At 38.4% G+C, this 26473-nt stretch overlaps 1 protein-coding gene across 1 annotated transcript in view; it reads left to right on the top strand.

Moving 5' to 3' along the window:
• LOC139717918 (gamma-aminobutyric acid type B receptor subunit 1-like) overlaps positions 1-26473 on the top strand; it is a 307083-nt gene that overhangs the window by 226226 nt on the left and 54384 nt on the right. Inside the window, exon 5 of the mRNA XM_071629404.1 lies at positions 16324-16521. Coding sequence (XP_071485505.1) covers positions 16324-16521 — 198 coding nt within the window. The remainder of the gene's footprint in view (positions 1-16323; positions 16522-26473) is intronic.

The raw sequence follows: 26473 nt of genomic DNA, 5'->3' as shown, positions 1-26473 counted from the left end.
TCCTATCTTGCTATCTCTCTGTCCATCCTATTTTCCCTGTCTCTTTGTACTCTTTTCTCCTTCTCTACCAGTCTTTGTCATCTTTCTCTCTTTATTCTGTTTGTTTCTTTCTCTCTGTTCCCTCTTTATGCTATCTTTGTATATTTCCATCGCTATTTTCTTTACGTATATCTTCAGGTACTATCTCTTTCTCTTGCTCTCTCTACTACTGTAAACTCGGACAATTTTGCATTAATTTTCATGTATTCTACTTCTGGCTAGCGCAAATTCTATATCCCGCAAAAATATCTTTACAATTTTCTCTGCACATTTTGAATGGGATGAAATTGTGCATTGCCAATTCATACCTCATTCTCTTTCATCATCGTAGTTCTCTCCGTCTCTCCTCATACCTCTTATCTATTTTTCTCTCGTTTTCATTTCTCTGTTGTGCGTCCCACCCCACTGCCTGTGCGATGGTCAGTCATACTTTGCTGTTGTTGTTGTCGTTGGTTCGTAATGGCAAACATGAAGAGCATTTTATTCTAATGAGCTTATTTCCTTCTCATTAGTGTGCCAGAATCCATAAAAACTGAATCAAGGGCATGTTGACCTAGATGGCAAGTCCTCATCGCATGTTGAAGTATCATGGGCTAAAGGGGGACAAGGGAGGGGTAGCTGGTGGAGGTTAGAGTTGGGAGGAGAAAGGGAGTGGGGGGGGGGGGAGACTACAACACTATGATTGAAAGAATTAAGAGAAGAAGGCAAGGGTATAATGTGGGGAACTGGAATAGTGCAGAAGGGGGAGGGTCTGATGAGATATAAGGAGAAAGATAGATGACAAGGTGGAAAAAATAGGTCAAAATGGAAAGGGGCGGAGCAAGAGAAAAGGAAGGGTGGAACAAAGGGGCTCATATAACAAGACTCACAAAGGATAGATTGGAAATTAATTGGAGCGCTGCATTGAATTATTGTTCATTGCAAGGACAGGTACTAGGCAAACATGACTTGACCCCACTTTCCATGACTGTTCATCGCTAAATGCTTAAAAGTTGTTTTAAAGTGATGACTTGACCCCACTTTCCGTGACTGTTCATTGCTAAATGCTTAAAAGTTGTTTTAAAGTGTCCATGTTAATATGTTACTATAGGGAATGTGGCCTACTGTGAGGAGGAGAGAGCCAGAAAAGGATAAGGAAAGGAACTGTAAAGAAGATAGGACTATTTTAAGGATTGAAAGCTCCTTCTAAAAATAATATATTAATAAACAATACAAATGTTGATGTTAAAAGGGAGATATTTTCTAGCTTTGACACACCAAGACAATTAGGTTTGTTCGTTAGTAAGAGGCGTAAGTAACAGAGGAAGAGAACTATACAGATGTAATATATATAGAGACAAAAAAGAAGCAATATATTGGAAGAGAGAAAGGTAAAAAAAGAAAAGATTTTGAGAGAGAGATGCAACGGAGGTGAGTATCAAAACAAGCAAAACTCATGTTGCAAACCTCTTTATCATCTACCTCAGGAGGAACATACAAAATGCTGAAATTGGCAAGAGAAACAATGACGAATGAAATATGAAAGAAGTGGTATCATTGCACAATCGTATGTTTTCCTTGATGGAATAAACAGACAATAAAGCTTGAATCTACTAGAAATAAAAGGAAAGCAGGTTGGGGATTAGCAGGGGGAGAAAAGATGGAGGCACAAGCCCAGGAAGAAAAAGGAGGATGAGGATGATTGTGGACGAGTGCCGAGATTGGCCACGAGGAGATAGGTATATTGCGACAGCTGATAATCAGAATCAATTTGTCAAGTATGTCTACTGATGGAGAATAAACAGCAAAATGTGTTCGCATCCAATAGCTAGGTAGCAAGGTGTACCTCACAGAAGGACAGCTCCCTACTTTTGCCGTCCATGACCTTGTAATTGAGTCTTCTCGTCAACTCGTGAGACATATACTAACATGTGATCTCCTTTTTTTCATCTCCATCAAATTGCCCAGCAATGTGAAGACCAACAGTTTGATGATGTGGTCCCAGCCGTGTCCAGACTCGGCTTACAAACACGAGCATCGACACCCATCGCCGACTGTAGTCAGAGTTGCCAAATGCTGGGTGAAAACCAATTTGGCCGGTTCTCCACCATTTCCCCTCCAACCCACCTTCTCTCATCCACAACGTTTGGCTCGATATTTGCGCAATCAATTAAGTGAGACGCATAGTTGAGTCTTGGGGATACGGGCACAGTGATATTGATGCTCGCAAAGTGCCTGCATACAACTGTGGGCTGTTTAACTTTGGCAACACTTTGCTGAGCAAGCAGTCAGTGAATGTCAAGGCATTTTAGTTTTTGTGTTTCCTTCTTCTCTTTTTTTTAAACTAAACTTTCCCACTCTTTAGAAGATTGACTTCCACAGCATAGACTTGTCATGATATGTAAAGATCTTTCATAATGGAATTATTTCAGGTATTTACGTGGGTAGAATATTGACTTTTGTGCTTTTGCTTTTGTATCATTTCATATGACAGGACAAATTGTGTCTGGAGTGGTTTACATACCAATTAAAGATCCCCATGGATATATGAATGTCTATTAATGTTAAGCAGCAATTAGTAATAATAAAAAAGATGATTGGGTAGGGGCCATAAGGCTTGCTATTTTGTAGATTTCTTCTTTATTCAATGAATTTCTAATCTGCTGCAAGTAACACTGGCACAATAATCAGATCAGCTCAGTCAGATGCAAGTCATTTGTGAGTGTACATGTAGATTGTGGGTTGTTAATCCATTGGGGATGGGCTGATTTTGCTACAACATGCATTTCCCATGGACACTTGCCCGACTATTACTCGGGACTCATCCTCAGCGGGTTAAAGAGGATATACTTGTACTCCTATCTAGGGTAAACATTCTAGAACTAGAGAAGCACTCTGAGAGCGCAGACCTCCGCCAAGCATGCAGCTAATTTCCATCACTGATCTTGTTCTTCCATATATATATCAGTGATTTCCACCCATACGTACTTATACTATAGCATGCTGAAAGTATTTATAATAGTGTGCTGAAAGTCTCCCGATTTCCCAATATAGAAGCCTTTGCTACGTCATAGGCCCTCAGCTGCACAGCGCGCCTCAGAAACTAGAGCACGCACTTTAGTGCGCACATGCAAACCTCAAATACGCGCAGCCTGAACTCCCAAGTTCATCGACCCTACCTGCCGAAATATCAAAAATCCTTCATAAATTCCCCCAAAATTCTCGGATCACTACCAAAAGTTAATCGTTTGTTACTTGTGTCATTCTCAACCTTTCCTGCAAGTTTCATCCCAATCCATTGTCTACTTTTTGAGTTATTTTGCGCACAGGCAAACGAACGAACGAACGAACGAACAAACCAACGGTAACGAAAACATAACCTCCTCCCTTGGCGGAGGTAATTATGCATTTAGATCTGACATACAGATACACAGACCGACATAGTGAGAGGATGTATCAGAAGAGAAAAGTGAAAGCTAAGAGTTGAAGTCATCCAAACAGATTTTGCAGTTTAATTGCCAATTTGAAAGATGTTAAAGATTTCCAGGCATTAGACCAATGAATTCTGTCATACCTCTACCTAAAATTTGTGAATTTTTATTTGATCATACTCTCTAAAAAGAATTGAGTGAAAATATTCACTCTTAAAGGAGTGAATACAAAAAAGAGTGAATTTAGAGTGAAATTGGAGTGAATTTTGAGTGAAAATGTTCATTTTCACTGGAGTGAAAATGTTCATTTTCACTCCTTATAGAGTGACCTCAGGGATCACTCCAAAATCCTTGAGTGATCCTTGAGGTCACTCCAAAATAAGTGATAATGAACATTTTCACTCAAAATTCACTCGAATTTCACTCTAAATTCACTCTTTTTTTAATTCACTCCTTTAAGATGGAATATTTTCCCTCGATTTTTTTTTAAGAGTAGAAGAGGAGGGGAAATATGGTTGCTCTTTGTATGTGTTCAAGAGTGCAAATAGCTCACTTCTCTTGTCTTTGCTGACATGATACATGCTGTATGAGGGCAACATTTTTCATCACTCCTTGTTATAATCAGGGTGACACAACATTTGCTCCTGCGACAATTGCTCCAGTCTTATTTTCTACAAGGGCTTAGTGTTGGGTTTAGGGATGTGATAGGGTTCTAGGTTTAGTTTGATGTGAGGATTAGGATTAGGATTAGGGTTATGCTTGTGAATAGAATTTATGTTTGGGTTTGGCAGATATGCCATGGGAGCGATTGTCACTGGAGCAAATGCCATGGAATCCCCATTCAGATGTAGCTCTAGCAGGCATACATACATATGGTATGTGCCTCAGTGAGTTAACTCAAATCATGTGGAGCAACACACATAACTTCCATGGATTGGAACACTGACTCTTACCTTGACAATGCCAGCATACTTGCCTTCAATACTAATGCCATTCAATCAAGTCTGTTTCCTGTGACGAAATAGCGAGAGAAAAAAATTAACATTTGAAAAGCAAGAAAAGATTTCTAATGGAAAATTGTACTCTGGGTTATCATGTGATCATGTCATCAGCCATATTTATGTATTGCAGCATTTTTGGGGTTCCATTTTTTTTTAAGATTAACCCGTTGAGGATGAGTCCCGAGTATACTCTGGCAAGTGTCTATGGGAAATGTGTGTTGTAGAAAAATAAGCCTGTCTGCAACGGGTTAATTTAACAGTCTCAGCAAAAACTTGCCTTTTCAAGATTTTGCTTCAAGTTGACTTTACCTTTTACAAGCATATTTAGTAACTGTTTTCCGTTATGCTTCACATTGATTCAACGCTGTATTCAACATGAAACTTTTTGTGTCAAGAAAGTTGCAGAGGTTTTTTCCAAATGAATAGATGTTGATCTTCGGCCCCAAATGAAGACCCTGTTCCAGTGTTGCGTGCAAGGCACATATGCAGCCATAGACACACACACTGTTGCACAGGACTTTCACAGGGCTCAACGCACGTGGCGAACGTCAATACTCTGGTCGACCTTACTGATGGGAAGTATATTTGTCTAATGCAAGCCCCTGTATCCACCTCGCATTGTGATATCTCATATTGTGCATGAATTGTGACAGGCGCGATAAGCCTTCTACGATGAAAGCAATTCCATCAATTTTAAACCTCACACCAGAAATCATCTCCTCTGGATTGACTTTTAATGGGAAATTCCATCCCGATATTGTGCTGCTTCATATGATCAAAAGAAAAAAAGAGCAGTGTATCAGGGGAAAATCTGTGAAAAAATTGGACACACAAAAAAGTTATGAATTGTTAGAGTTGAGAGAGAGAGACAAATGTACAACTCTGTGTGATCTAGTGTTCAGCACCTTTCCATTTGTTATGTGCACAAAATGTCAGTGATTTCCATTTTTCTCAAATATTTGGGCACAGACAGAACTTAGCAACTGAGGGAGACATACACAAACATCTTACTCTGATTACATAACTTGAACAGGTCAAGAAAGTGGTGTTTTCTTGTGAGAAAAAAAAAGATGAATTTTTGTGTACAAACTGCATAGAGAGCTGTTCAACTCCTACATCACACAGAGTTACCACTTTGTCATACTCTCAAAACTTAAACAGTTCATATTTTTTTTTTGTGTGTGTATGATTTTTCTCCCCAAATAATTACTTATCTATTTTCCTAATTTTGTTGTTGTTGTTGTTGTACAATGCAACATGATATGTAAATTTCTCTTAATGGGACTGAATACCTTTGGCTTCCAAAAGAGAGTGTATTTCATAGGCATATTGTGATTGTTCTTTGAGATGTTTTGGAGTTACAATTTGACAAAAGGCAAGAAAATCTTGTTTTTTGTTTTTTTTGATTATGCATTTGACACTATTATTTTACTGTTACTTGAAATTGTAGAGACATAAATTACAATTTGTTTAGGTTTGGTTTATGTCTTTGTGTTCCCATAGAGTTAACTTATGCAATAGAAATTACAAAATTGACAGAATTACAAAAATTGTCTCTCTTTCAAAGTTGTTTTTTCCTCTTGACTTTAGTCTATTATGAAGAGAAGACAACAACTCTTGTAAATTTGCTACTACCCCCTCACAACTTTTAATTCATGTTTATTCAAGAGTATATCTCTCGTCCGTCACCCAAAAGCACTTCTCCGGTGAAATCAATCTCTACTTTCTCATGACTTGCCCTTTAACACAGTCATTTACTCTGTTCTTCATACAGGGGGGTTAATCATTAGGTTTTCATTCACTAAGCCTAACTAAAATTTTTACCTCAGCCATGAATTCATTGCATTTAAATATCATTTATGTGATGCTTCATCACCTTACGCATATAAAGTCAGGGTTCATAAAAGGAAGAAAAAAATGCATGTAGAGCCAACTTCGGCAATAAAACTGGTACAATCTTCTAATACTCAATGCTTTTTAAAAATTGTTCTCATCTCATGAAGTCGGGCAAATTATATATCAGTTTATAGCTTAGCATCTGACAAATTCATATCTGTCAAAAACCAAAAAAATTATTTTCCCAACGTTGTATGACTATTGTGATGACACATCACATATTGGCAACTATTTATAAGGCAATTTAAAGACACGGCATAATATGCTCAAGCTCCTTTTCTTCGTTTCTGCCCTGGTGTTCAACCAATAGCAGGGTGTTCAATCTAAGTATAACTTTATGTCAGAATGTAGATGAGTTAAATCTAAGCCTTTTTTGCACTTAGTGGAAGCAGTAATAACCATCCTCATACATCTCCTTTAATGATGAGAGATCCAAATGGCTAAGTGATGAAATGCAACCATCAAGTTCAAATGAAGTTACTTCGTGGCTAGTGAAGTTTTCTGAGTGTGGTTAAAAAGACTTGCAGGCGAGGGTACCAGGTTTTTATTGTTGTTGTTAAGTTTGTCTTTTTGCTCATGACCGTCCCCCCCCCCCCCGACTTTCTTTCTTCAATTCTGACACTCAACGTCCAGCGAAGCGTGTACACGAACTGACAATTAACTGCCTGCAAGTGTGTCTGGTTTGAGATGGCAGGGGGAAGAAATGAAGAAGGAGAATTAGCATCGAGTCAGACTGGAACTTCCGCTACCTAACACTTTACATAGTGCACAGATCGCTGAGTTTGTCTTGCAGACTCTCTCACTTCTATTGGTCCTCCATATATCCCCACATCCTACATCCATGCATGTTTGAATACATACATCATACATACATACAGACATATGTACACACATATGTGCGGACATACACTCGCATAAGACCTACATCTTACATCCTCATTATGTCAACACAAGATCATGAGAGTTTTAAGCAGTTAATGCTTTCTGAATCCACTTGGCTAATTAATCTGTTCCATACTGAATTCAGAAATCCCCATACATTTAATACACAGGCCACCAGGTTTCCGTATAGAACGGGTTGAGAAACGGCATCTATACCAGTAAAAAAAAAGAAAAGAAAAAAAGATGGTTCCAACAGCAAGAAGCGTCTACTCAAAGCGTGCATTTCTTCTTTCATTCATTCATCCATCTTTCCTTCGATTCAGTCATCCATCTATCCATCCATTAATTGATTAATTAATTCATTCATTCATTCATTCACTCTTTTTTATATTTCCATGTGAAATTCCATTGAAGTATATTACAGGCTTAAGCAAATAAGCATACTGAACATAGTCAATCTGCTCATGTCGCCCTAAGGGGAGTAATCAATATGACAGATCCTCTATACAAACAAACTTGTTTCATAGCAGGTACTATTACAACAGTGTTAAATAACACAAAGAATGGATCTAGATATGTACTGTAAAAGTAGATAATATTGCACGACCAATTTTTGGAGCTCGGCGGAGTAATAAGAGCTTCCCGTGTTTTTAATGACGCGGAATCCAGACATCACTAGCTACTGGAACACATGGCAAGCAAAAATATTTGCATGCTTTTATTTTTGCGCTAGTTTCTGGTTGCGCAAAATGCGTGGTAGTTTCAGCGCTGCAAAAATTTCCACTTTTACAGTATACGAAAAAAAAACCAAATAATCCACAATGAATGTGGAAAGACAAAAAATGAGAGGAATGCCTAAACTATGTGTTCCATGAATACTGTATTGCAGTCATCATGTAAATGTGATTACTCTATTTCATCACAACATTGCTCTTTGCAGCATTTTAATTCCCACATGGAAGACAAGGAATGCATGTGAATGCATTGCCCCCATTTATTAGATGGAGGAGGGGCTTTCCCCCATTAACCTTTAAAGAGCTTTGACATTCAGCGTTGATCCTTTTTAAACAAAGCTATTAGATCCAAATATCTCTTGTCAGTTCGAGTGCTGAATATATACGGCAATCAAAGGCAAAATGTGTCTCAAGGGGTGAGAAAAGAATTGACATTTTGGAATGCTCTTCTCTCTTTCTCTCTCCCTCTCTCTCTCTCCCTCTCTTTTTCTCTCTCCCTCTCTCTCTCTCTCTCTCTCTCTCTCTCTCTATCTCTCCCTCTCTAGCCATGGTAAGACTGGCAAAAGATCAAGAAGTTTAAGAGCTGTATGATCTCAAACTTTTGCCAGTGTGACCACAGACTTCCCACGAAACTTCCCACTCAAACTAGAGATATTTCCCCCCACTTAACCAATATGAACCCTATAGCAACAGAAAGTTTGCAAAGTTTGTCACATGACCAGTCTACCACCTGTTTGCGGGCGGTGCCTCCAAAAGTGCACTGCCATTGTGGGGAACAGGGGGGCGTTTCATGAAGGAACTTGTCGGATAAAATGTCCGACAAGTCAATCATATCCGACAAGTTCAGAGAAATCAGCCAATCAGAGTAAAGAATTTCTCAAAACTTGTCGGATATAATTGACTTGTCAGATATTTTATCCGAAAAGTTCCTTCATGAAATGCCCCCGAGGTGTTTGTTGTTACATCACAATCGCAAGCCATCAGACTGCGTGCTATTTCTTCTTTCTTGCGCACAGCCAACGAGAGATCGCAAAGACTTTGCAATCTTTTGCCAATGTAACCACAGCTTCTCTCTCATCCCCCTCTCTTTCTGCATTCGTCCCATTTCTGGTGTTGATGTGGTGAATGTGTTCATTAAATAATACCACTAGAAACCTTGACTTCTGGTTGGGTTTCCTCACCTTTCTTTTCATTGTCAAGCCTTGATCAAACGTGGTGCATGCATATTGTAATTCTACATTGATGTGTCAATCAAGTTGCCACAGAAGTGAAGAAAGGTGTGAATGTTAACCCAATACCTGCTAAAGTTCACACTGCAAAATGCTATGAATTTATATACATTTTTTAGGGGGAATATAGACAGTAGGGCCATTCACACTTGCGGCAAAATGCTGCGGTATTTGAAATATTTGTTTTGAATATTTTGTAATTTGAATGCAAATACCTCCCAAAATATCCTAGTATCTAGGATGGGTGGTAATTCAAAGTTAGTGTGCAAATTATGCATACGGCATTTGAGTGTGAATCCTGGCATGAAATACCACCTTTCAAACAGCAGTGAATACCTGACATACTTCCTTGTGTTCTCAATGTGCAGTGCTTACCTCGGAGAAGTGCACTTTCCTGCAAAATAAAAAAATACCATGGTATTTTGTCAGTGAGAGTGGTAATAACCGAAATAACCACAGTATCTAATACTGTGGTATCTCACCAATGAGAACAATGTGAGTGCACCTAGCACCTTTAAAGGCAATATGTACCATTTGCATATTAAACAAAAACCCAGCTTTAGTGCTTCAAAATGGTTCTAAAATGTGAGGTAGGGATAGAAACAACCAATGTAAAAATGTTAATCAGTATGATCAGTGTTAAGTATTGTTGAATATACAAAATGTGAACAGTAGTTATGATAGAATTGTTTCTACAATAAACCGTGTACACTTATGGTTTATTGAGAAAAATATTGGTATCTCCTTGTATTTTAGGCTTTATTGTGAAATTTTAATATAGGTAGTATGTTTTGTGATACAACTGACCTACACATATGCATCAAATGGGATAACTCAATACATTTTTCAAATCACTGCTCCCAATGGTAAACAATACTTTTAAAACAAGCCTGTATTCCACCCCCAAGTAGCCTATCATAATGTATTGAAATATATTGAACACTTTAACCCGTTGAGGATGATTCCCAGGTATACTTGGGCAGGTGTCTATGGGAAATGCATGTTGAAGCAAAATCAGTCCGTCCTCAACGGGTTAAAGGAAGTAGGCGGGAAGGAAAAGTGAGGGAGAACTAGTAATCTGGGGGGTGTTTCATCAATTTAGTCAGTGCTGACAAGTTGTCAGTCTCTGACAATTTTAGCAAAATCCTTGGTTTTGATTGGTTGAGGTGCTCTGGTCACTGACTGTTACTATGGTGATTGTCAGAGACTGACAACTTGTCAGCGCTGACGAGCTTGATGAAACACCCCCCTGAATGACCATCCCACCTGTTTGGGGAGGTAACTGTTGATCTTTTCTTCTCCCTAATTAGTCACCTCTTGGGATATGACTTGTGTGAGGGTATCTCAGAATAGTATCCTTCAGGAAATTTGAGCATAGAATCACCTTTCAAATCCAAATCATGTCGCTGATTGTGGAGCTTTTCCTCTTCATGTTACACAGTTCGAACATTCCATACCTTCTGTTGCCAGAGGCATTAATCTTTTTATGGAAAGAAAAGATAAGGTATTTTTTCATGATTTTTTTTTTCCAAGACATTTTGTGAAAAAGGTACTGCTTGCACCTAACCATCATAACCATTCTGTGCAGGGTTTGAAAGATATGGTGCAGGATTTTACATTATCATCTATATAGGACGTTTTAGCCGTGCATTAAAAACGCATATTGTTGTCCCCGCAATTTTTACCGTTCAATATCAGAGCATATTGAACGAAACGCATAGGCCAATGTAGTAATTCCCCATAGGCTACCGTTGTTACTGGCCGTTCAAGATCTCACCATATTCTCGTCTGTTGTGCGAGCACTTGCTGAGTTTGCAAACGCTTGCTACTTGTGCGCATCATTTTGTTACAATTCACACGAGCGCAAACATCTTGCACCACGCAGTTTTAGGGGCTTCTCCTTTTCAGCGTTGGGATGTAACTGCCGTCCGAGTTACTGAGTAGAAGCCCAGTAATTTTGTGCAGTTTATGCTTGCTTTACCTGATTGTAGATGATAATAATGATATGAACGTGGTAGATGATAACAATGATATTGGATGGTATTAATTCATGGAATACCAGGGAATATTGCACTCGTTAGGGCCAATATTGCACTCATCTTCGATTCGTGCAATATTGGCCCTAACTCGTGCAATATTCCCTGGTATCCCATTCATAGCTATCCACTATGATATAATTATTGATCTGTTTGCTTTTGTTCCAAAACTTTCCCCCCTGACTTGAAATTAAAATGTTTTCTTGCATTAGTTTTCCTTTGTTGCACATTTTGGCCATCACTACTTTGAATATATGTCAGTAACAAATCAGGGGAATGTGCGCCTTTCTTTAAAAAAAAAATGAAATTTTGTGGAATTCTCGTTATATTTTCTTTGTACCATCCTCCACAAGTGATCACAAACTGTAATAGTCTTCTCACATAGCAGTGACTGCACAGAAACTTTAGAATTTTTAAACTCTTGTACAGAGTTCAATTTTCTTTAAACTTTCAGTGATGTGTTCTACTGGTATTGCTGCATTTACTCAATCCACATGTATTTTAACTCTTCATGTGCCGTGGTGGAAACCCCCTATGTGCCACATTATTCTGAGACACCAAAGTAGTAATGCTTTGAGAAAAAAAAAACTGTTTTCAAATCTATGTAACTTCTATAGATTTCTGTCACGCTGGACATATAGTGAGCAAGTTTTGGAAAAAAAAATGCCAAGCTTTGCTTTGATGTAAATTGTACGACAAATCTATGATTGTTTTTTATTCAAATGATCAATAGCTATCTTACTGTAAAGGCAAGACTTTTGCACACAAAACAGTGACAGAAGCTTAGAACTTACAAATTCAAAAGGGAACACCGCTTAATAGTCAATTACCGTACCAAATAAAATGCAAGTTTTATGTGAGAGGAACAGAAGTGCGCAAAACACTTTCATTGTGCTGCGGCATTTTGCGATTTATCAATGGGTTTGGGTGGGTTTGTGCGTTTGAGCATAATATGCGAAGTTGGCACGCCGTTGACTGAGTCGGACCTGCAAACATTGCACATAAAGAGTTAAGATTATCCTGTCCTTTAACTTTAAGATTTCATTTGTAGACATGAATACTGGATATCAAGAAAGATGAGGCAGGGTTGGGGATGCAGGGTTTAAAATACATAGTGATGCAGGGTCAAAGATTAAGCTATTTTGTGGGGTAGAATTACCCATTTTAAATTTGAGCATTACTAACGCTATTGTTCTGTGTTCTCAGTGTATCCATATCTACTGCCGATGTCTTGTGCATCCTTTCTATCCCTTTGCAAAGTGTATTTTTCTTTGCTGGCAATTCACTGTAGTATATCTTGGTGCATTGCCTGATTGAGTTCTTTATGAAGTCATAACCTTGCAGCTACCCCATGTAGCTACAAGAACTAATAGATAAGGTTAGTTGTGATGAACAACAGTTTGATAATTCTCTATAGTAAAGAAGGTTTTCAGCCAGTGCAGATATTGGGCTGGTAGTAATCATGTTCCTCTAAAAAGTCTGTGTGAAGTCTGGTGTGAAGGCAAACATGGCATCTTCATGCCACTGTTCGTGTTTGCTCAACACTAGGGGCAGAAGGACTTAAGTGTCTTTGCTTGCAGCTGAGCCCAGCACAAATACCCAGCTCCACATGGAGCCCTACCTCAGCTTCGTCGCAGGGCTGTATCAACATCTGATTCCACTTTGAAATCCCCTCAACCTACGTGACATGACGTGACATGCAGATCAGGACATTGTAGGACAGGAAAAGACATGGCAGGACAGAACAGGACAGAATGTATTTATAGTATACCAGCCCACATACTTAATCCATGACATAACCCTTGTTGAAAAGCCTTTACGACAGTAACAGAAAAATGAGAAAGCCCAGAATCTTATTTTGTTTCATATTTCCTTTAGTTTTCATTGACTCAAGAAAATGAAATGTCTTTGACATTTTAGATTAGATAATGTGCCATAAAGATCTGGAAGGCAGGTTCACAATATATTTGCCCTAACACCCATTACAGATAACAACAGCTACTATGTAGATTGACTAATTTATTCATATTTATGCATATTTTGCACAAAGGATGAGCTTTTAGCTTCTGGCCCTACTGGATAAATTTAATAAAGTGAAATCAAATATGTAGTACAATTTATTGCTTTGTTAGGTAATCCCCATGAAACTTTTCTGATCCAAACACACAAAAAGCCATTGAAAACCTTCCATTATAGCATAGTTTATATAGCGCTGGCTTTTTCTCACCTTTGTATTTCTGCAAACACACATCATACATATTGTGTGCAAATGAGATTGTGTATTCTGATCTCTGAAGATGATACAGAGACCATATGAAATCAAATCATATCAAATCAGTGATGTAATTTGTAGATAATCTCAAGTGCATTGAACCCTTACATCCTTCAAGTTTGTCATGGTATTGAGACATTATAATGTAGGAGAAATGTGTCTTATTTATCCCTCCTGAGTGTTCACAGGTATAGGACATTTAACCCGTTGAAGACAAGTCTTGAGTTAAATACTCGGGAAGGTGTTTATAGAAAATGCATGTTATGGCAAAATCAGTTTGACCTCAATGGGTTAAACAGTGTTACAGAAATGATCTGAAAGATTGCAATCCAACTTTCACTGACATGATCTTTATACTTTTTTTTTGGAAAATGTTGTTCCAGAAATTCAGACAACCATGCAAGTGATACAGAATCATGCACCCATACATTGATTTCCAGACTCATTCTGTCCCATAGGGAAATTTATTAGCACTTCTGGGACCAGTAGAAGAACTTGTGGAACAACATAAAAAACAAAATAGATGCAGAGTCAGGTACAACTTTCACCAAAGTCATGTGAAGGCCTGCAATACAGTAAATGAACATCATCAGATTTCAATCAAGTGAGAGTGAAAAAAGATGACTCCTTTGTTTGCACCTGTATGCTTTGTAGGACATGAAATAAGGTCAGTTCTTTGTTGCCAATTGCCTTAGTGTTTTATCATGTTTAAAGTATTGCCATGTTTGAAGTACATTCTGTATTGGCTTCCCATGTGCCATCATCAAGGGCCATACAGTGATTTTCTGACAGTTTGCTGTGAGTTTGCCGGATGTTCATCAAACATTTCCCCATTTTGAAAGGGAAAAATGGGATGTTAGCATGGTACTATAAGTCAATACTGTTTCACATCTTCTTTCTTAACCAGTTGAGGACAGACTGATTTTGCTATAACACGCATTTCCCATAGACACCTGCCCTAGTATTCTTGGGATTCTTCTTTTACCCCGTTGAGGACAAGTCCCGAGTATACTCGGGCAAATGTCTATGCGAAATGCGTGTTGTAGCAAATTCAGTCTGTCCTCAATGGGTTAAAAGGTTAAAACAAAAAGAGGAAACATGCATGTGGGTGCCATTATCTGCTTTATGCAATGTGAAATGACCAATGTCTACATGAGTATCATCCTCAGCTTTCTTCATATTTACCCTGCTCTAATTAAGACCCAGATTTTCTCCCCTTTGTATTTTTGTTTGTTTTTTAGGAGGGAAGAGGAAGGGGAGGGGGAGGGAGCATGTAGCACCTTTTTTTTTTCTGGCTCCTGTCTGCCTTGTGAAGTGTCCACATGCCCCAGCATTTAACCTCATCTCCACTGACAATAACAAAAAAATGAAACAAAATGAGAATGGAGGTGAAGAGGAAAGGAAGAGGAAATTCTGGCAGCTGCTACAAAGTTTGAGACTGAGTTTTATCTCTCGTAAGAGGGCAGGGGGAAGGGATTAAAATGGTTGGAGGGTAGTACAATGTACTTTTTGAAGGATTCTGATACAGGTGATGGCAGGTGAACAGCTCCGCTGAAAAAAACAAAGCCTTGAAAGACGTCCTACTCAATGTCGCTTATGAGAAACTAACTTCCAATTTAAAACTTTGTTCATGTGGGAGTATGGTATTGATAAGTCTGGAGTTGTAAACATTTTAGTTCAGGGGATTCTCGGAATTTGCATAATCTCTGTTTCAGCCTTTCTGCTTAAACCAACAGCACACTAGGCACTTTTTGTTGTCCAACTATATCGTGGGTTTGTTTGAATGTCAGAATGTTGTGAATTTTTACTCTTGTGAGCAACTACGTGAGTGGAAAGTTCTACCACAGTTATCTAGGAGCCCTTGCCTTTTGCTACCTTGCTACATTTCTGAAAGTTAGTCCTGCAAAATAAAACCCAGGCAATATGAATTCAAGGATACAGTGAAAAGTGTTTTGAAATAATTTGAATCTTTACTTTGAATATGAATAGGAAGAAAATAGAGGAAAGGAGTATGAAAATCCCTCCAAAAACAACAACATGTTGTTTTCCTTTACACTTCAAGAAGAAAACTAATGAAGTGTTTGCATCATTATCATAGTTTGCAAACTTGTTAATAATGACCTTATCCTATGCGTAAGAAGACTTCCTGTCTCAACATCATGAATTTTCAGGAGAGCAACAACAATTTCACACTTTTGTCAAAAAGCATCAATGATGATGTCAGATAATGTGGAAAAGTATTGCAATTGATTGATTAATATTTTCCCATGTATCAATGTAAATAAGCACTGAATTGATCAGTGTTTCAGTAGTAGCCATGATAAAAGAAATCATAGGTGTAAGTACTCAAGCAGGATTCGAAACCTGCAACCTCCTGATCTCCGGACAGGCGTCATCTCCACTAGATCACCGAGCTTTTGCCCGACAGCAAGTGCTGGTTCTATTCCTTGTTTTGTATCGTTTTAGATTAAACAAACAATCGCACCATTTTTAAAACTCAAATCAGTACTTTGGATATTCAAAATTGAGTCAGGAGGTTTTAAATAGTATGAGGAAATTTGTGATCTTGTCACCCCAGGGTCAATGTGTATTTACCCATTTGTAAAGGTGTTCTTTGTAATCATTGCATGATACATAATTCACAGCTATAGGTATTGTTCTAAGTGAAGTCCGAGGTAGTATCTCCGTGCAATTAGACAGCATCTGCGTAAGTAACAGGTGTCCAGCCCAGACATCAACATCATTATTAAATCCCCTGCATGTAATTCTACCATTTTGCGTGACTCTCTGGTTTTGTTTTGTTTTTTGTCTTTGAAACCACCAGGCCTACAAGCAGAAGCTGTACGGCCACAAGATCGTCTGGTTCCTGATTGGCTGGTACCCAGACAACTGGTACGAGGACCTTGAGGACGACAAGCACGTTAACTGCACGGCGGAGCAGCTGAAAGAGGCTCTCCAGTACCATATCACCACCGAGGGGATGATGCTGAAACCGGATGACACCCCTTCCATCTCTGGCATGGTGAGATCATCATCGTCATGACCATACAACTTTGACTACTTCTCCTTCTTCTTCTTCTTCTTCTTCTTCTTCTTCTTCTTCTTCTTCTTCTTCTTCTTCTTCTTCTTCTTCTTCTCCTTCTTCTTTTCTTCTTCTTCTACTTTTCCTCTTTTTTTTTGGTTTTTTTCTTCTCCTCCTCCTCTTCTTTCTCTTTCTCACTGTCTCTCTCTCTCTTGCTTTGTTTTTATTTTCTTTTGTTTGTTCATCTCACGTTGTTACCCTTGTTATTAGTTGATAATGCCCAATGGTTGTTTTCTTTGTTTCACTGAAGTAATGATAATAATAACAATAGTGGCCTCTAACAAAATGCTGAAGTCTGTCAAAAATGATGCTTATAATATTGGTCCAAAACCAACATGAACTATACATTGTGCAACCATAGGAAAATTAAATACAATAACTTACTTGAACAAGTGAAGTACAAAACAATACTACTTTCATACATAAAGAAATCAGTGTTAGAACTTAGAAAATCGACCATGTGCTAATGATAGGATAATGAGTACAAAACAAATTAAATCAAAAATATTAAGTACAGGAAGCTGCAAGCATTTCAAGCTAGAGCTTCACCATGTTAGTGTGCTCTGTGTCCCAATTGATGAAGATGATGTGTGTCTAAACAGGTGTCTAAGCATTAGAGATAGACATGACACCCTGTTTAGATATTTTCGGAGTGGATGAAGGTAGCTGAGTGTCCCTCTCCCTCATAGAGGGGTGCGTGGATCATGCTGAGTATCAACTGACCGATGGTCAGTAGCTAAGGAGGAACTAATGAGAAGGTCAATGTCCCAACAGACTTATCAGTGTTGCTTCATTGCGGTCCTTTGACTGACCACTCTCCTTGGTTTTCAATCTGCCTCTGGAGATGGGTGAGATTGGATTTAGAATTGGTCATGAGTGTCCCACACCAATCAGAGACCGTAGGTTCAGTGTCCTCTCTGAAGCAGGAGAAGTATATATATCTCTCTCTCTCACTCTCTGTCTTTCTTCCCTCTTTTTTCTCTCTTCCTTTTTTTTCTCTCTTCCCTGAGTCATACTCACTTTGTAACATTATTCCTCTGTGATAGGTCTTGGGTATTGAACTTGGGATGAATCAAGTTTCCATGTGCTAGCCGCAAACTTCCCACCCATTCTCAGCCTGAATTCTCTGCAGATAGGTTGATAGATAAATAACCGCGGAATCCCATCGAGCAGAACAGTTTCCCCCAAAAGTATGTTTGTCAGCTTTGCGGCAAGCATTTTTAGCAAGCCTTCTTCAAGTTGGTCCAGTAATGGCTTGCTCGTGTCAAGCACACTCGTGCCTTTTTCCGGACTTTGTCAGAAAGAAAATGGACTCTTATCTCTCTTGAGGCAGGCAAAAGGTTACCTCAATGGATTAACCTCTCATACATAAGCGCACCGCTCAATGATACTTTCACATTCTCACTTAAGTGCTGAGTTGTATATTCCGCCTTCTGCTTTTATGTGCCTCACGTGGTAATTGTTCATTTCCTGAAGGACATGTGTGACATCACACTTTCTTTCATCAGCTTGCATGCATCTGTTGACTGCATTTAAATGTCATGTCTTCATTAAGTTCTTTGTTTTTAACCATAAATGTGTTTACGTACTATGTTTCCCTGAATGTAATGGCATTTTGCAGAAATATACAGCTTGCAAGTGGTTTTTACTTTCTTTCTTTTTTGTTTCAGCTTGTGGTGGTTGTAGCTGGAAATCTTGAAGCTACAAACTGGTATTTTCCTTGAGTAGCACTCATAATAATGATAATGTAACATTTAGATACGCTCATATGAACACCCTTTTTATTCATTTTTTTTCTAAGGAGAGAAAGGGAATTTTTTTTTAATAAACCTTGGAAGGGAAGAATGACACCTTTTGACATGTCATTCATATTTGCAAAAAGAAAAATGTGTAGGTCCTCATATACTTAGCCATTATATTGATGTACAAATAGATAAACAGACTGTCAAACATGATATAGTTCTTGCAAATCATTCTGTCCATATTGAGATATATTGCCACGCTAGTAAAACATTTTAAAATGATTTATTTGGTATCTACTGTCTACATAAAAGCTTACATGCAATAAATCATGTCACCCACTGATTCTTACATTTGGCATTTAATAATAATTTTTCATAGACAATTGTTTTTCAGGCTTTATTTTTTTTTCTAAGTAACTGAGATGTTGAGAACATGTACGTTTATGTGACTTATTAGATTACCATATGATGGCTTCAAACATAGGTATGCACCGTTTATGGATGCATTGCTTTGCTGTGTTTGCTTCCTAATTGTGGGGGCAGAACATCAGAAGAAAGAGGATCAATGTCTGGGGGTGAAACATGGACTGACAGATCTGTTTATCTGCACACATGAGACCTTTGGATTTAGCACTAGACTTCCATGTTCGGAGGGGGGGGGGGGGATGATTTGTGGAAAAGGTAATGCTCGGGACAGCTTTTGAGCTCACACTCCAAGTTTCGATCCCCCGCATCCCAGTTCGTCAATCCGCTTACGAGGCCTAATGCCATCAACTCGCGAAGATCCGTCCCATGTAATTGGATCTTTAGGCCAGGTCACCCAGGTAGTGATGTGTGTGTGAGGTGTGTCAGTCTGTGTGTTTGTGGGGGTGTGTATGAAGTGAGCCGGTAGACAAGTCGCATGTAACATTCCATATGTTGTAGAAATTTTTGTCTCACCAGGCAGGATGAAAAATCAAAACAAAAACAAACAAAAGCCAGAAAAGCTGAGGAAGAGAGGTTTTTGAATAATACCATGTATAAGTAGACCCTACAGGGATTGTTGCCCTGTTGCTTTGCAAAAGAGGCGAGTGAAGGAGCTCTCCAAGCAATTGCTTTGTCATCCAAACAGAGCACTCATATAATGGGTGCATACAATAGTCTTTTGATCTTTCATACAAGAGTTATGTGTCATTTACAAGATAGCTGCGTTATCATCATTACCCATGTCTGCTGACCTTGCTGGCTGTAGTGTGAGTAGATGTTAACTCAAACGTTTAAGCCAAGAAGTCTGCGTGCGTAGGTTATTTCCTCTTCTTCTTCGTCTTCTTTCTTGGTGTTGTGTGTTCCTTTCTGGAAGACATCCTGGCAGGGAACTCTTGTCTGCTCAAGGACGAGGGATGTGAAAAACAGGTGTTAAAACAGTCGAGACAAGGCGTAATAGGTTCCCGTCCACCTCATTGTTCCGCCTTTTAGGCATATGATCACTGCGCCCAATCATTGCCCGAAAGGAAACGGATGCCGCTTTTTCGGTGACTTAAAGCGCAACAAAACGTAATGTACCTGGACGATTTTAATGATGTTGATGATGTTTGAGGGTTATGCCGTGTTTTTCTCTCTTTTCAGGAATATATATATTTGTGTGCTGTCTGCTGATTTAATGTCTTTGCAAGACATGTTTCACCGTTTCACACAAAATACAAAGCCTTGACTATATTTGCTGAAATATTTTAAGATGTATCAGTGTCTACTTTGTTTTGTCAGAACCCAAGGCAAATACCTTTATTCTTTCCTGATTTTTCTAAAGATTAATGAGAGTTATTTCTAGCATTCATGCTACATCTTCTCATCTTTGTGTAACTTTAATGAAGTTTGTATACCTTTTTTTTTTTCCTCTTTGTGTAATTATATACAGTCAGGCAGAAGAAAATGGATAAGGTATAACAGATCATATGTAGCTTCTCACATACTTGTTTTTCTCCATTTTTTTCAACCGAATCTTTTTTTTTTCTTTCTTTCTTGAGTTACTTTCTCTCTTTACTTCTTGTTTTCATTAATTTTCTCTATTATGCTTTTTATGCTTTCTTCTCTTTTCTCTGTCTCTTTTCTGTCATATTTCAAGGATTTTCTCTCATTCTCTTCCTATCTCTCCTTCTTTCCATCTCTTTTTCTTTTTCCCTCTTTGAACAATTTCTGTATATTCCTCGAAGCCCCTAAACTAGCTCTCTGTGTACCACGGTGCCAACCCCTTGTGCGCCATGTTATTCTGAGACCACAATGCTCAAGTGCTTTTCGAAAACATTTTGTTTTCCGAACTCAAGTATTTTTTTTTTCAAGCTTGTATGCCTGACATGCAAGCAACATTGGAGGGGAAAAATTCCAATCTTTGCAGTGACTTAAATGTTATGACAAAGCTATGATTATTTTTCTTGCAAATGGCCAGCAGCTATGTTATTGTCCAGGTCTAGGAGGTGTAACTTTTGTAGACACAAGTGCGACAGAAAATTTGAATTTACTTGAAAGACCCCGATAGAACACTGCTGTTCAGTCATTAAGCAATGCAAGCTTCATGTGTAAGGAATGAAATCACAACTGAAGCTGTTATTGTACTGTTGTATTTGGTTTTTGATCTACCAGTTTTTTTGCAAGTTTGTGCATTTGAGCAAAACATGCAAACGTGGCACATAAAGAGTGAACTCTTTTCTTCCCCTTTTCATTTCATTCTTACTCTGTGTCCATTGTTTTCATCATCTTCCCTCGATCTCTTCTCTTAACTGTAACCCCTGATCACTCTTACTCTATGTGAATATGTCTTTTGATGCATCATTGTCTTCGAAATGTCACGAAATCACTGCGGTTGTCTGAAATAGATACCAGCATCTAGATAATGACACACAGGCTACACTTGGCATTCTAGTGTTTTGATGTTATGCCAGATTGCGATGGTCAGCCACACCTATTTGGCTGATTGCTATGTATGCATGCCCTTGGAAAAAAATTGTAGGCAAAACAGACTTTGGCACAGACACAGTCTCATACAAACCCACATTTATACACCATTATGACTTCAGGTGGAAGGGCATCTTTCTCATTTGTAAATTCTTTGAAGCATTAAGGAGAAAATTAGACATATTTTTCTTTCATTTCATCACATAGATCTATTGTAAGACCTCTATCTTAGCCATCTTTATAGTTATGATTCTTTGTTCATAGTACAATCATTAGATGAACAGAAATATATGTTACACTTTTTTGTGCTGTGACATTTACACTATATTCAATATTTTCAAGTCAGTGACAATTTTGTGCTTCAAGTCCTCAGCTTAATGAAACTTTACCATCAGATGGGGCAAAAAGAGTGCTTAAAGTGCGTACTACACTCAAAATCCATGAATGTTATTCTGTTGTTGTTACAGAATATGTTCTTTTGAGTGCCATTCATTCCTTGATTATCATCTGAGCTGAAATGCTTTATAATCCCTATTGATTTTCTGCAATGTCATAGATACATTTTGGTGTGGTGGCAGGTAATTTTGTAAAACTCGTATTTAGTTTTTGTTCTCTGTTTTCTGTATTCATTTACCTTCGGCCATTGTGCTACTTTTCTCTGAGACAATACCCTAGCAACATGGGAGGCTTGAAGTATCATATCTGTATACCAGTGGCCGACGCCCACTCCCCAACACCCCATCCTTAATCCACCTGACACACAAAACATGCAACCTCGCTCCACTTTTTTTTCTTCTTCTTCATTTTCCCTCTCAGCAGACACACTCCATTGATTGAAATGTAAGTGAATGTTCGATGCAGATCTGACGGAGTGTCGCTTACAGAGCTCAATAACCAATGGGATTTACTGGGAGTCACTGGATATCTGCTAGTGGTGATGTTTTCCTCTTAAATATCTGTTTTGGTGCAGTTGCGGTCGGATGTTCTATCTATTTATTGGCCTGTGCTCATCTATTGTATTCAATTGTCAGGTTTTCTTACCATCCTATTTCACATCATTCATTTTGTTTCCGACTACAATGCATTCCTGGTTGGGAACAACAAAGTGAAAGAAAAAAAAAGTTTGCCGAACAAAGTTTCAGAAGTAGGATTGCTGTCGAAAAGATTTTGAAGTATAAATCTCCAACCTGTGTTTTGCTTTTCTTTGCATTTTATTCCAGTGTTTGAAACTTCATGAACAAACTTTTGCGCCCTCCTTTCTGTGTAGAATGGATTGATTAGAAAGTGGAGAAATGGGATATGACAAACCCGAATTCTATCGAGCCTCTCTATCAGATGATTAAATCACCACATACTTCCTAAGAGACCAGCAGGTCACAATAGGCTGAGGGTAAAGTTACCAGTACACAAATGAGATTACACCTTCCTTCTCTGAAATTTAAAGATATGGCTTTATCAGCCTTGAGTATCATTTTTCTTCACTGTTTGAGCTACACCTTGGACGTCATCATTTTGCATTCCTCATCAGAGTTGCAATTGGCTGTAATACATACTGTGTCGGCATTCAGGGCTTTGTCCATCTGAAAGTTGATGTGAAGTTGCATAAGGTATTGTTGAAATGTTTAGGGCTAATTCTGAATAATGCAAATTGGTTCCACTATTTTTTTTTCAAAAAGAATTTACTTTGATAGTCATTGATGGTATTAAATCTTTCTACAGGATATCTCATCAATATAAACACTGTCATTATCAAAACACTGAATTATTTCAAAACTATAGGAACTCTGTAGGTTTTGTACATCTCTTAAAAAATGCAAAATAACATGCCATCAATTCAAGAAGTGGGCCCCCTGAAATCAATAAAGACAACAATACACTTTTTTTCTGCACTTACTTGTGAGAGGTTGCGCAATTCGATGGAGGCACCTTGAATGTGCAATATTTCTCATTGACCCGAGAACAGATGGCTTAATCAAATTTTTCCGGACTCAATCCAATCTTCGCTATCCCTGGTATTGTTACCTCGCAGGTGCGAAGGGGGACTGTTCTTCAAGGACGCTACTGCTTTTAGCACGCAGTCTAGATTGGCATACATTTATTTGTAAACCTGTAAGTTGCTGTTGTTTCGTTTTTCTTTTTTGCCTCTATTGAAGAAGTACTCTACCAGCAAGTGCTTGGTGTTAATATAGGAAGTGATTTAGGCTCATATACAAGTGATGATGCGGGCTCCATAGCAACACATCTCTCTCAATCCGATACCGTTGTCGTCTCCTCATCTCTGTCAGTCTTTCACGTTTTGCTTCCGTTCCAGTGGTGATATGATTGAATGCTCAACTGGAGCGGAATGGCCGTGACATACATTTGTGGTTCAGAGGACTAAATACTACCATATCCCCTTCATCAGGCTCTCCCTACCTCTTCCTCTCTTTTCCCTCTCCCCACATCCCTCCCTCTCCTTGCTCCTCATCTCTCTCTATCTCTCATTTTACTCTCTCTGATGTTCTCTTGTAAGAATGTTTACGAGTTGTAATACCTACAAACCTTTTCAGAGCTGGTAAGGTGAAGTCATGTGATCACTTTGGTGTCGAGAGGAGGAAGTACTCTCAGTTCCCGGTTACATGTAGTGAAGATAACAAGACATTCTGTGGCTCTGCGTAATAGACAAGATGATGATGGCGCGTGCACAAAGTCACAGAACATCAAGAGTAGCTATGGCTACGATGAGATGCTACTCTCTCCTTTTCCCACTTTCTTTCTCTTCTACAAGTATTGCATCAGGTCATATTCCTATCATTTTGTTCTTGCTTGCCCCTTATCTGAGTGGGTCTAATTTCCATGTGTTTCTCAGATGATAGATTGAGCAGATATTGTATTTTCTGTAACTTTGAATAACTAATTACATTGGCAAATCCCAACCACTTATCCGAAGTTGACACTACTGTTCATGCTGATATTTTTGTGTATGGTTATGTTTTTGTGAGTGACAGTTGATCGGAAATTTTTGAGAGTTGCTGATTTCATACTTTGTGTTCTAATTATCATGTTAATGAAAGAAAAATAACACAAATGTTTAAAAGAAAGCGTGACTTTTCCAAGAAATCAGCAAGTCATGAGATCAAATCTTTGAGAAAAAAACACACTATTGTATTCCACACATTTGAGCAGGGACCACTATTAATATGTCTATGGCTTCAGGGTTCATGCTACTAGCAACTAACCCTTTCAGGACAAGGTCCGAGTATACTCGGGCAAGTGTCTATGGGAAATAGGTGTTGTAGCAAAATTAGTCCATCCTCAATGAGTTGATATTACAATGCAATGCTGCAGCTCTTAGTGACACTTGTTCACAGATTTAACCAGCATTATCAGAGATGCCAGCATTGATGATTTAATGATAGTGATCATAGGTCATGCTTCAAGACTGTGTCATCATTTTAACCCGTCATCTCTGAAAAAGTAATGATTCTAGTTAGACTCTACACATGACACATCCAGAGGGTTAATCAGCTATTCAGATTTGATATCCCAGCAGCCCTTTGCAGGAATGCCAGGTCTGATATCTTTTGTTATCACTCTTTAATATCACATTAGGAGGCAACTTTTGTCTGATAAGGCAACTGTGAAAGGTAAATCAAACATCAGTTACATCACTAAATATCCAAACTCTGCCCCTGTGAAAGCACAACAAGGTAGAGATAGGCAGAGGATGAGGGTAGCTGAGGTTCCACGTAGCTGCGCAGGCTCCGTCAAAAGAGAAAGACAGAAAAAAAACCCCGAAGAGTCATACCACGCTCTATTAAAACTCGGTCCGCTTGACCTGCATACCAGCTTGCGAGCAGCTCGCGATGGTCAGTAGGTCGCAGACTAGGCCCCGCCTCCCGGGATGGGCTGCGATCGGGTTGCCTCCGCTGAGACTTTTCCGCACAGATGAGTTTAATCGCCAGAGCTGGGTAAATTACACTCGCAAATGAACAAATAAACGCAGGCTCAGCTGCAGTGGGGGGTAGGGGGTGGGGTAGGGTGGGGGTTGGGAAAGGGGAGTCAAAATATGGATATGAAAGAGATATGAAGTAGATGGTGAAGACACGTATATAAGGAGATGTATAAAAAAGAAAGAAATGGATAGACAGGAGTGTGATATAGAAATAGAGAAAGAGATTAGAAAGAGAAAAAGAGAAAGAGATAGAATAGAGGAAGAGAAAGAGATAGAGATAAGAGAGAAAGAGATGAGAAAGAGATAGATAAAGATAGAGAAAGAGAAAGAGATAAGAAAGAGAAAGAGATAGAAAAAGAGAAAGAGATAGAGTAGAGATAGAGATAAGAGAGAAAGAGATGAGAAAGAGATAGATAAAGATAGAGAAAGAGAAAGAGATAGAGGAAGAGACTAGTAAATGAGTTAGATATGATATCAGTGACACCATGAAGAAAAAATTTTGCTCTGGCCAAATGCCATGCAGAGGTGTCGTATGTATTGTACTGGGCATTACACATTAACAAACAATGTTTGCTAAGCGTAGAAAAATAGGGTCATGATGAAGAATAAAGGTTAAAAACAACATTGCTGTGTTAATGTGTGTGTTTGTTTGTTCGTTTGTGTGTGTGTGTGTGAGAGAGAGAGAAAGACAGAGAGAGAGAAAGAGAAGGAAGAATAGCTTGGCTGTCAAATGAAGCATATAGAAAATTATTTGATTTGTAACATCATTAATATTATTATCATTTTTATTATCATTACTACTGTAATTGTTATTATTATTATAGTTATTATTATTATTATTATTATTATTATTATCATTATTATTATTAAAATTATTGTTGTTGTTTTTGTTGTTATTATTATTGTTATTGTTATTATTACTGTTGTTGTTATTATTATTATTATCATTATCATTGTTATCATTATTATTATCATTCTTTTGTAATGATTGTGGTGTACAGAGCAATCAATACTGAAGAGAGCTGTTTGCATCCAAGGACCATACCCCTCAATCTTATAGCAGTTGGTAACTATCAAGGTTATTCCAAGCATTTTGCATATGAAATTCAGTTGTAGATTCATATTCTAAAATTTGAGAAATTCATTGCAATTTTGACTGCCATTTCTCTCAGAAGTTTGCCATTGACATGATATTTCTATTTTGCAAGATGCTATTTAGAGTTTTGATAATCATCTATCATATCAGGACAATAACACCCCACCCCCCCCCCCCCATTCCGGTTAGTGA

The sequence above is a fragment of the Diadema antillarum genome, unplaced genomic scaffold (genome assembly GCF_040938485.1).
Source record: "Diadema antillarum isolate AM-2024a unplaced genomic scaffold, OU_Dant_1.0 scf00000085, whole genome shotgun sequence".
Taxonomy (NCBI): domain Eukaryota; kingdom Metazoa; phylum Echinodermata; class Echinoidea; order Diadematoida; family Diadematidae; genus Diadema; species Diadema antillarum.
Note: the sequence above shows the minus strand (reverse complement) of the source record. Positions and strands in the feature narration are given on the sequence as shown.